Source organism: Dysidea avara, chromosome 3 (assembly GCF_963678975.1).
Source record: "Dysidea avara chromosome 3, odDysAvar1.4, whole genome shotgun sequence".
Taxonomy (NCBI): Eukaryota; Metazoa; Porifera; class Demospongiae; order Dictyoceratida; family Dysideidae; genus Dysidea; species Dysidea avara.
The window spans coordinates 27,351,205-27,363,575 of record NC_089274.1 but is presented as its reverse complement, the minus strand read 5'-3'; the positions used below and the strand labels follow the sequence as shown (position 1 = coordinate 27,363,575).

At 37.5% G+C, this 12,371-nt stretch overlaps 2 protein-coding genes across 4 annotated transcripts in view; one reads left to right on the top strand and one right to left on the bottom strand.

Annotated features, from left to right (window-relative positions):
* Positions 1 to 5,819, bottom strand: part of LOC136250580 (protein unc-13 homolog D-like) — a 36,646-nt gene extending 30,827 nt beyond the window's left edge. For 2 of the 3 annotated variants that reach the window (XM_066042796.1, XM_066042798.1), the window contains exons 1-2: positions 5,549 to 5,819; positions 613 to 703 (exon numbers count right to left, since the gene is read on the bottom strand). In XM_066042796.1, coding sequence (XP_065898868.1) covers positions 613 to 703; positions 5,549 to 5,778 — 321 coding nt within the window. In that variant the 5' untranslated portion in view covers positions 5,779 to 5,819. The remainder of the gene's footprint in view (positions 1 to 612; positions 704 to 5,548) is intronic. The other variant, XM_066042797.1, reaches the window with a different exon arrangement.
* A 70-nt stretch (positions 5,820 to 5,889) lies between these two features.
* Positions 5,890 to 12,108, top strand: LOC136250578 (uncharacterized). The gene is made up of 8 exons (XM_066042794.1): positions 5,890 to 6,266; positions 7,877 to 9,204; positions 9,251 to 9,331; positions 9,385 to 9,643; positions 9,698 to 9,890; positions 9,944 to 10,088; positions 10,143 to 10,206; positions 10,257 to 12,108. The coding sequence occupies exons 1-8, from the start codon at positions 5,960 to 5,962 to the stop codon at positions 11,957 to 11,959; spliced, it is 4,080 nt and encodes a 1,359-aa protein (XP_065898866.1). The 5' UTR covers positions 5,890 to 5,959; the 3' UTR covers positions 11,960 to 12,108.
* Positions 12,109 to 12,371: the final 263 nt, after the last annotated feature.

The following is a 12,371-nucleotide window of genomic DNA, read 5'->3' as shown; positions in this document are numbered from 1 at the left end:
CAAGTAAAACAAACATGTTCACAACAAAATATACAATGCTTTTATAGCAAGTGATGATGTCACTATCCGTAGGATATCTGGAAAGATTTTGTTCAGGATGCCCGGATAGTAAAAACTACTATCCATTTCAGCCCTAGTCCAGATAAGAGAGGTCCAGATAAGAGAGGTACAGATAAGAGAGCTCCAGATAGGAGAGGTTCCACTGTACATACATTTAATATAAACAATGTATAGTGAAACTGTGTATTAAGGACACCTTAGGAGTGACCAAAGGTGTCCTGATGATTGAGGTGTCCTAATTTCAGTGTAACTTTACATACTAAAGGATATTTTGGAACCATTACCAAGTGTTCAGATTATGTAGATGTTTCAATTTTCAAGTGTCCTGATTAGCAGGTTCCACTGTACATATGCTTGCATGTACTCACACAAACCAGAGGTACACTACTACTATAATGGTACATGCACTTGTTATGATACAGTATGTGTGTAAACATGCATGCATGTGCCCACAGCCCCACACACAGGTGCACATGCACTTGTACGCACAATTTATACATACATACAGAACAACACATACACTACTCTGTATACACATATCCAAATACATACTGTTCCGCCATAGAGCTTGTTCAGTTGGATCTTCAGAGCATCTCCAAGTAATTTAGGATCAATCCATTGCATCTCCAATGAAACAGACCTCCTATCAAACATGCAGAAGGAAGACAAAGCTCTACTCATGTATCTAGACAGTTGACACTAATACATAGCCTAGTACATGATGACGTCATTTTCCTGGTGTAAATCTATTCAGATCAACTACATGTTACTAAAAATAGACACAATGAAGCCAAAAAATGTCAGGTTATTCCCACCAATAATACTATTCAAACTATACATAGTTATCAGATACAGTACACATGACCATATGTGTGCTGTGAAAGCATGACAAGGCCAACATGTTAGCACATCCAATGAATACAGCACATCTTGATAGCTACATTTGTACAGTAATAGCTTCTATGTGGTTCTTGTTCGACACTAGCTTGTCTGCTCTTCTGAGATGCTTTGCACTAAGCTGTGTCAATGCGTGCATGCAGTCACATGGCTCTAAACCAGTGGAATCACCATGAAACTATCTATGACTTAGTGTATGAACCATCAAACAGTTCCTTGTTCCTTCCAACGTTTACACTTCCATTTCTAAGTGCAATTCCATCAATAGTTTCCCATCCTATAAGAGTGCTGGTGGTACAGTACAACAGTGAAAAATGGCAAGGAAAACCTACAGGGAGTTTTCTTGTATCTCTGGACAATTCAAAGGTAAGATGTGCTAACAGTGAAAATTTGGTGGTCTCAGATGTGAAATTAATTAATACATGATCTCCCATGTGCAATTCTAACAGATCCCGTAATACTATACTGAGCTACCATAAAAGATAGTAGTAGGATTTATGTCTTTTGTAACATATTTAGAATATTGATATGATGATTGCATGATGCTATTATTATGATATGTGACCCGCTGAGTAAAAACCGGCCATTTTCACACATTCCTCGAATTGCTTCTCTGTTATCTATAGTAACAAAGGAGAGGACAGCCAAAGCTTCAGCCTTTTGTGATGAATAGTCTTGTAGTTATAGCAATAGACAGTTGGAACAGGAATAATCTCAATTTGTACAGCAACAATACGGCAAATAAATTACAAGTGCTTACTTAATCAACCATAACTCACGACTGAAGCAAGCTACAAAGATGGGTAAGTCTGTTCACCATGAACTGGCACATTGATCAAGGTATGGTGTTTTCCCTGTACGTCTCTGTGTGGACAAGAAGGCCATTTCAACAATTGAATGACAACGGTAAACTCTATTTCTAGCGCATTGTAAATAAGCGTCAATAACTCACATACCATACGTTGTACAAACACGAAACAAAGATTTTCATACTCCCCAAGAGAATCTGGTGGTGTATACGTTTCATTGATATGAGCTTTAATTGTTTTGGTACATAATGAAGCGATTGAAACATACATAAATTTTTCTGTAGTACACGTATTTCTGCCCAGTTTATTTCAATACATTTTTATAGCAAAACAGAATTTCGTGAAAACGGCCTGTTTTCGCTCAGTGGGTCACATATGATGTTTTTCATGTCCATTTAATGTTGGTCGGTAAGTGATAGAAGCACAATCAGCCATTTCTCTTAAGCTGATTTGTCAACTGCCATCCAATGATGGTGGTTGGCTTGGTAAGTGTGCAGGGTTCCACGGTTCTCCTATATGATTATGCGCCACAAATCATTGCTAAAAATTAATTAATTAAAATGACCAGTATTCACGAAGTCACCAGACAAAATGCAACCTAATAAAAGTCTAATAAAAGCTTTTAGATTGATTGCTTATGTACTTGAAAACGTTCTAGCAGGATGATGTTTGATGAGAAAACTGATAAAGAGGGTGGTCACTGGTCACTATTGTGTGTTATCCTAGAAAATAAACAACTAACTAGGGGTGGGCAGTATTGATCAATATCATACCAAGGTGTTTTAATTATAAATATTGCGGTGTTGCTAAATACCCACTAAATATGTATAAGCTTCCATTGCATCAATAGCCTCATTGTAGACTATGCAGTACTTACTCTTCAAGTGGGAAAACAAATTGGAGGCGCTAGCCAATAAACGTTTTAGAGAGAGCCAACAACCTTTTAACTAATAGCACACTGACTCTCATATTTCTCCCATTAGTACCTTACTAGTAGTGCTATGCTCTATGCTCCACTCTTGCTAACAAGTTCTGCTATAATACTGTTTAAATGATTTGAAAACCAATACTTTCCAGTATTCTCCCGGTATTCTCGGTATGTTGGTATGCGGTATTACTAAATGTTAAATAATTAGCGATTTGGTTGTTTTTTTTTAAATATTGCACAACAACTAAAAATCGGTATATTGCCCACCCCTACAAGTAACCTACATTCAGTGGAGCAATAGAACATCCAGTTGCCCATATAATTTGGTGCCAGTGAATAGACCAGTCCAGTCCAGTGATTGTGTGTACAACCCTGTTGAAGTTTAGGACCTCATGCAACATCACTACTAACTCGTTAGTAACATGTGTTCAATTACAAAATCAAGCTACTTGAATGTTCAGTTTGAGCTTTGACTTCAATATCACCATAGAACCGTCACATCCATGCAGTAAATACATACAGTTTTGTGTTGCTTTTATAATACAGATAGTGTATACGCAATCCCTTGTAGGCTCACTAATTGATTTTAAGCACAATTAATTGTCTGTCACCTCCACTTACATTGCTTTCCTGTTGCAGCATTTCCTTCAATAATGAATAATGAAAATGACCTCCCACTTGTGTGAAAATCCTAAATTTTGTGGATGAGAGTTTGCCTAGGGTTGTATTATTGGGGTGTGTCCCCTTGTGTTACATTTTAGGTACCCTTATTGTTGGTCATGATATCAACAGAACTTTTTTTTAAAAGATGGTTAGTAAATGATATGGAGGTACATAACAGTTTAAAATCATTGTTCTAAGCAGTGGTGAAGTCTAACGAAAAAATATTGTCAGTGAGTTTTCACTGGCCACTAAGACGAGATTCATGAGTCATAGAATAAGAATCATCCCTTTGCCTTACGTGATGGATATGCTATAACTCAACCTTACACTATAACATACTAGCAATATTAAGAACTGACTAACACTAGTGTGCTAAAACTAACAATTTATTGAAGGAATTGAAGCACCCAAACACTACTGGATATTTTATCCATGAAAAAAAAGTGTTCAACCTGTGAAAAGTAAAGTTTTCATAGGGTGGCCCCAATGATTTTATTTTCATAACATTTTAATTGGACAAATTAATGAAAAATCAATGAAAAGTTACCAATGAAAATTCTATGAAGTTAATTTTTCACTGGGTTTTCATTAAATTATCTTATGAAAATGCTATCAAATTTCATAGAGCGATAACTTTTACATTACAAAATTACATTAAAATGTATAACTGCAACTTTTGCGGGGCAAGATATGGGGGGAATTCAATGGTAGGGCTCCGTCATGAGGTTACAACTCGACTTCTGGTGATTCATTCTGTACTCAGCACATAGAACAGAAGTTGGGAAAGATGATGGAAAACGTTTTTTGGTCATCAGGTTGGTTTTACCCAGATTGAAGGATATAACAGCTGTTTTGGACTCACTGTGGTGACTCAAGAAAGCAATCATTACCAAACAACACTTCAGTAAGAAAGAATGATCAATATATTGTACGTCGATTTGTTGATATAAATGTTGTGGAACTCTTCTATTGTACTTTTCAAAGTGTCAAAATCCTTGTGCCCACGCATTTTTTGCCAAATATCAGCCATAACTTGTGTAGCACAGCACTGCACTACTTGAATATCTGTTATACTATCTTCCTTGCTGCTGATAACGTGGTTTCATTTAGAATGACAGTCTCAACAAACCTGAGGTGAAGTAAACTCATGCTCCAATAGCATGCGTACATTTTCTGCCTCGTGGAAGTGATAACTACTGTGACATCAGGTGTTACCACTCTATTGGGGCCATGCAATGAAAATGTACTTTTCACATTTTACAGGTTGAATATTTTGGATTTTCATGGGCAAAATCTCCAGCAGTGAAAATCCATGTCAAAAGTTTTGAACATTAGTAATACATTACCATTGAAAAGGACATGCCCCCAAAATCACGTAAAATGCATAAAATGGCATAAAAACACAGTGATTTTTGTGTACTTTCGAAACACCAGCAACATTATGTGGTGGTACCCACAAAAACAGCCTGTTTATTACTGACATACCTCTAAGGACACTCCACCTTGTTCTCATCGCTCTAGCTGCAGTGCATATCACCAATGCATAATGTATGGGGAATGTATTGTGGGATTCACTGGTTGGCAAGACCATGGGAATTCACCCTAAACTATTTAGGCCTGGAATACTGTATATATGAATTGTTCTTTGATATTTCGAAGGAATTGGACCAAGAGTGGCCGGTTTAGTAACCGCCTTTTTAGTGTTTAGATAAATAGCTATATGGGAGTTCACTTCGAAAAGCATCCGCATGAGTGACTTTGTTTGGGTTCTTGATTATATAAGTCCAGTATAAGTCTTTATAAACGCAAATTGTGTTTCATAGTCCTCAGTTTAGTGGGTTTTGAGCTTACCACCGTGTCATTTGTAATACGGAATTTCAGTAAATTTACCATATTTTCATTAGATTCGCAATCCTATTTTTGATATGCACAGCAACAGCAGACTATCTGTCACTACAAGGATTATCAAAAGCCTTCTTACACTTCATCACCTTTTTGAAGCAGGAAGTTAACTGAAATGTCTAGTTTATCTAAACATTGAAATGGTGATTTTTATTATAGCAGTAATATGCGGGCAGGTGATGATTTTCTATAAACAACTTTGCCGGCCTGGCTTCATTGCTGCCACGCCCATCTTTCAATCAGCTTTTACACATACACATGCGTTACCGCCTCCATGCTGTACACACACCATGAGTGTTGATACATCAATTGTACCCACTTCTGAGTTCTATGTCCTCTTTCCTTCTCCACTTCGTTAATTGTGTTCGCCAATGAAACAAACGAGGACGCTTGCTTTAGTTTGCTGCTCAGATTCGCACCAAAGTTAGTGAGGGATGTCCCGAAATCATTAAAATCATTCCTCCCTCTTACCATGGCATCTTTAAACTTCGTGAAGATATTGGAACTCAAAAAAGACATTTCGTCGCACAGCCTCTTCCTAGGCACTAGTTGGGTTAGGATATTTTCCGGATACTAGATTATACGGTAAAGTTAACATCTATGGTTACATCATAGATATATTATATGGTTACATTCATGCGATCAAGGAACCTACTTCACCGACTGAATTGTTTTTCTGATTTAACAAAATCGTGTAGCAATGGAACGGGCAGATCAAAAAGCGCTTTCCCAGCTCGGCCCTTTATTGCTACGCGAAATAAACATCGACGTGCTGCAGCCGTACCTCGGCAAGTACGACTTGACGACTAGCGAAGAGCTGAGTACACTTCTCAGCGAATCTGTGTCTAATACAAACAAGAAGAAAAAGTTGATCTATTTGTGGCTTCCGCAGAAGGGTAAAGACGCCTTTGACAAATTTATTAAAGCGTTGAAGGAGAGCAACGAAGCAGGAACAACTCATGGAGAGTTAGCTGGCAAGCTACTGGCAGAGAGATCACGAACTGAAGGTATTGCATGAAATATTGCTAAAGTTTTTAATTATAGTGGCTAGATAGCTGGACCCTATGTAGCTACGTATAACCATAGATACTACTGGGGGGGTGTAGTATCTATGGTATATAACATATATCCATATACGTATAGCCTCCGGCCAATGCAATTTCACCCGCTGGGCATGCAAACCCGTTTGGCCCAATGTCTAATTTAAATTAATTTTTGTTATGCAAGACTCAAAATATGAGTATAGTGCATATCAAGTTAACGTACACTTAATAAGTTAATAAATGAATGTAAGTTAGGAGAATTAACTGTTTCTTCAGACAGAGAGTTCCATAGTCGAATAGCTGTGGGTAAGAAGGAGTGATATTAGGTGTTTCTTTTAGCAGGAATAGTCATAAATCTCATTTGATGACCTCTTGTCCTGGTAAAGCTTCTATGAAGATAATTGGAAAAGTCAGCTGAAACAATATTGTTGATGATTTTGTAGAACATGATAATGGTAGACCTAGTTCTTCTGTGTTCAAGGGATTCCCATTTTAAGCAGTTGAGCATTATTATTATTATTATTAATTAGCAAAGCCCACCAGGGGCAACACGCTAATGTGCATTACAAATCACAAATTGTTTAGCTTATCTATAATGTTCTTAAAAGTGTCAAGGTTAATTGTGTCAATGTTGTCAATTTTCAAGTTATTCCAATCAATAATTGTTCTTGGCAGAAAAGAATACTTATATAAATCAATTCTGGATTGCAGCTGTGCAAATTTGAGGGGCATGTTAGTTATGCTAGAATATCTATAATAATCATTAAAAACAAATCTAGCAGCCTTACGTTGTACCTTTTCAATCTTGTCTATGTTAGATTGTGTAAATGGTGACCAAACAACAGAGGCGTACTCCAACACCGGTCTAACATATGTAAAATAAGCTAAGGATTTGACATGAAGTGAACACTGACTAAGGTTTCAGATAAACGAGGTCCTAGGAAAGGAAAAAAGAATCAACAGACACCTCCTTCAGATATTTATTTATTTTTATTTATTAATGCTTTACAGCACAAGTGCTGAAGGTCTGTAGGGCACCTGGTCCTACAGCCTGCTCAAAGACTTTAGTTACTTAGACTTTAGCTGTGTTTGAAATATTAGCTCAGATACTTTCCAGTTATGGAGTTGTGCCATTTGCCAGCTGAAAATGATTGTTCCTGCTCATACAGAAATACTAGCCAATACTGTTTGTCCATGCTGTGAAAAAGCATTAGATTTGGTAGCTATTTCATTGTAAATTTTGCTCTCACAAAATTTTGTGTGGCTGCTGTTTTAAAGTAAAAGATAGGAGTTGACTGCATTTCTTGCTAATATGTAACTATACGTACTTTGTTTGCTTGTAGTGAATACATATGTATATAATGCACCTGTGTGTTCATATGCGTGTATACTTAGTAATATATTAACGTAACATGCAGATATAAAAAGGGACTTTTTTAGCAAATTCCCCAGCCCTGACCACTAATTATATAAGCGGTCAAAGCCGTAAAAAATGCCGTGTGAAGTCAGCACATGCAATGATTCATGTACATTAATAGTGAATAGACAAGCCAGTCATAGTTCTTGTTATACAGATTTATCTTCTGAAGATGATCATAACAATATTGACAGTGGTGTCGATCATACCTGCACTGCTAAATCAACAACAAGCAATGAAGACTCACAGGATCGTTCGCAGAGCAGCTGTTCACAGGAAAATTTACTAAATTGCAATGATGATGATGTATTCTTTCAAGACTGTCAAGAAATTTCTAGCGACTCTGATTCTGAAGAGGAAACATTCCATGAAACTTTGCAGAAGAGATATACACAAGTGATGGGTCCAAGTGGAGTTGCTAGACTTGCTTACAATATTCCAGTGGGGGAATTTCGACTGTTTTGCTTCAATATAACAAGAGCACTAGAGGACTACAATAGAATGGGAAGCGAGTGTACACGTAGCATAGATGTTTGGTGTAGAGTGAGTATGAACTGCAATTATGGCTATTTTACTCCACTGGAAAGCATCTGTCAACAATTTTCTGCCAGTGGAAGCGAGGAAGCAAAATTGGTATCCAATTACAAGACGTTCTTGCACAATAAGAAGTTTGAAAGTGTTCTTTCCAAGCTAAAGCCATATGAAGGCTACCAATCTGTTTCAAAGCCTAAAGAGATGTTTGCCTCATGTCTTGTTAACATTGCAAGCAGTTTCCATGAACGTATTGCTCGTAAACGGATTCGATTAGAAGATATGAAATCATACTTTTGCACTCTCAAGAAATCCCCCATCAGTAACGAGCAAGAGTTGCTTATCACAAATGGTGACATGCAAGATAACATAAACAAAGCCAAAGATGTCTTCTTTTTGTTTTTCGCAATCTCTCCATGCTGGGATTGGATCAACTTTTTGTTCCTTGAAGAACATGTTGTGAAACAGTTTGGTAGCAATGAGGAAAAGCGGGAACTAGATGAATACAAGAAATTCCTTAAGGGAAGATGGTTATGCCGATCAATTCAAGAATTCCCTGACATGACACATGAACTGACATGCTTTAAAGAATGTCACATTGTCAGATGTAGAATCAATGCAGAATGGGACAGTGCAAAAATTAAACAGGTTTTAAAGCTCCGAAAAGTGGTTGCTTCAGTTTACAATGTTGATCTATCAACAGTCAAGCTACTTAAAGCCAACAGGGGTAGCATCATAGCTTGGTTCTCACTGCCTTTTATTCCTGAAAACAAAGAACTTTCAAGTGAGCAAATTGTACTGTTAGCAAAACACGAGTTTCTAGACCTATCAGTCTACAGTCCAGGCAACCTTGATGAACAGAAGCCGATTGCTTGTCACAACATTGAAGAATTGTTCATAGCACTTGATGACTCATTTCAGAGCAAGGTCATTCAATCCTCTCTACCTGCAAAGGTAATACATTTTCAAAGTATGTGTTGTTATTACTAATGGTTTGTAGCTGTCTAGTAGTGTGTTGCTGATGGAAAAAGCTACTAAAGGGACACACCTTGCATTGTCACAGCCAAAGAAAGTGTTCAAGGTGAACTTTGTGTATATTATGTGCATTAGTACAATGATTGTGTGCTTGTTTAGAGTTGGACTAATCACTGGGTAGCACTACACATGTTAACAAATTCTGGTAGGCTAGACATCTACCACACTGCATCAAGTTATTTCACTGGGAAGAATCCAATTGACACTCGCACTCTGTATGGCATTGATGTACAAATGAAATCAGACAAAAAGAAACCTTATATTTTGGATATTACCAATCTTGGTTCTTCATTGCTACTATCATTTGAAACACAACCCGAAGCCCAACAATGGTTTATAGCATTACAGCAGATTACAGGTGAGTGAAGTTGTACAACCGACCATGTAACACACTACCAATAATTGTGTATAGGGTGCTTCCGTCTTCGCCTCAAAATGTCAATGTGTGCATGTCAGTTTCCAGAAGACCTCATAGTACAAGTAAAAGAAGATTCCATTAAATTTTGGTCAGCGGATGATCAAAGCAAATGCTGGGAGTGGAGGTTGTCTGACTTGAAATCTATCAGCCTGAACAATGCACTGTACATCATCATTAAGAGCTCCAGGTAAAACACAGCAATGCTGTACTAAATCATTATTGTTTTCTTTTTATATACAGCAATACATCACTGAAGGAAGACATGTTTGTGCTGGAAGGTCTACAGCTTGAAAAATTGTTTGACCTCCTTGAAGACAGTTTATCAGCGCTACCCAGAGACCACAACAAGCTTTCCACAAATCCAAGCACCAAATGGCAAAGCCAAGTATGTTACATAAACATAATTAGATGCTAGCATATGTTTCTTTATTTGATACAGGGAGACATGTGTTCAGTTACTACAAATAAGTTGACATCATCTTCAGAACTTCTTGATTGCACTCGTAAGTCTACCAAGATGCCTGGTTACGGCTCATATATTTATTATTTACAGATAAGCACCACCACACACAAGCAAGCATGTCTAATTTGACATCTGAGGAATCAGGAAGTCTCCACAACATTGACCAACAAATAAATGATACCTTAACTGACTTTCAGAAGTGTGATATTCTTAGTGAAATTTTCAGTACAGAGCCAGCCAACACCATCTACCATGCATTTTCATGGAAGGTACTAGAAGAAGTATGCTTGGAAGAGAAGTCTATCCAACTAGTCAAAACAAGCTGGTACAATGTTTCCAAGTACTTCCTCAACAGAGGCTATCGCATTATCATAGCTCTACCTAACCAACAGAGCAGGATCCTTGCTCAGGAGAAGAATGATTTAGAAGGGAAGAATAGGATTGAGAATCGGTGGAAACAGATTGTTCAAGCTATCCAAGAGGCACATGTTGTCCAAGAGAAACCAAAATGCATCAATGAAAATGGACACTTCCAGGCATCCACGGTGGTTGTAGAAAGTGCTGAAGCCTATGATTACAACTTGCCTCATTTTCAAAATGTGTATTATGGTTCACTAGACCTCTCTGTTCCTCCCGAGAATGTTCTCCGTACTGGCATGGCCCAATGCACTATTCCTGCTGAGCAACTGAAGGAAATGTACAGTATCTTGTCTAGGAATAGCTTTTGGCTTAAACTCTGGCCTAGTTCTATTGTGCAGTCCACCATCACTGTCAACTATCTTAATCAAATTGATCCTACTAGATTCAGAGAGACTCTCGATGAACCGATTACTGATTTTCCAAATGCACCTCATTGCAGTAATTCAGAAATACTGCTTTATATCCCACGCTCTTCAAAATCCTTTGAGGACAATCTAGTGCAAACTTCCCAATTAGCAACTGATATTGGGTTTTCAGGTAAAGTAGTGGTCTTTGATTGGTGCAGCAATAAAGACAGCAGCCAGATGGTAGACAAAGTGAAGCCTGAGTTGCTCAAGTTTCTCAGCTTGTTATGTACGCAGTCCAGTAAAGTACATATTGTTGCAGTGAATGATGCAGCTCTCCTTCTGGTAAAATCTCTCGCCAAATTCAACCACAAACTTGGCCAAGTGGTCTTCACAAAGCTGCGTAGTCTTTCCACACGTATATTTGATGAACTCCAAAGCATGGTTGGCAGAGATCTATCACTGCTGTCACAGGCTGACAACATCACTATTTACCACAGACCAAAATCATGTAGTAAAACACTGCTACGCAGTTTCACAGTAGCAGGTCACCATGAAACATTTCCAAAGAAAATGTTGCTAGAGCCTCCACCACTTATACACAAAGTTGATATCATTTGTCTTGGTAATCTCTCATGTTCACAAATTAAAATACGTGATTACGCTATGAATAAGGTTATTATTGAAGACATGAGTGAGCTCATCAACCTTGGAAAAAGTGTTGCATATCGTTCATCCAGAATACAACTACAGTGTGGCTGTACTAAACTAAAAGCCCCTATATTCCGATCACATCTTCCTTGTACTCTGTGTAGCAAGCTTAGCTACTTTGTCATGGGCCGTGTATTAGGACTTGGAAATTTCACACCGATGTTCTTAGAAGAAGTGAGCCAGTCATTATTGGAATCAAGACAGAAAGAAGACAAGATTAAAAAGTGTGCAGAAATTCGTCAGAATCTACAATTAGAAGGAATGCTGAACCAACAATATCAAAACTCCAAATCAATTGTTACTAAATCTGCTGAATAACTTGAAGAACGAAGCCTCCCCATACTCCAAACACTAGAACATGTCATTTATATGTATATAATATAAATGTAAATGTGAAAATTGTACAATAGTGTCATAACATTTTTATAATTATGATACGCTAAGATCTTTTGTTTATGAAAATGTTATCACTACAGAGGGACAGTATAAATAATGATGGATAGAAGTACTATAATTATATTGTTACTCTATATAGGCAAACTAGCACATGACGTGCATACCACCTGCTACAAGTGAATAGCCTAAATAGTAGCCATAAATGTTGACATAACTCCAAGAATGTCTTTGGCAATTAGCCATTAATGCATTAGCAGCCATACATAGCTTTCCCCTCATTAAAATAATAACATGATTGAAGCCATAATCACTATCACTTCTGAACATCAGGGAA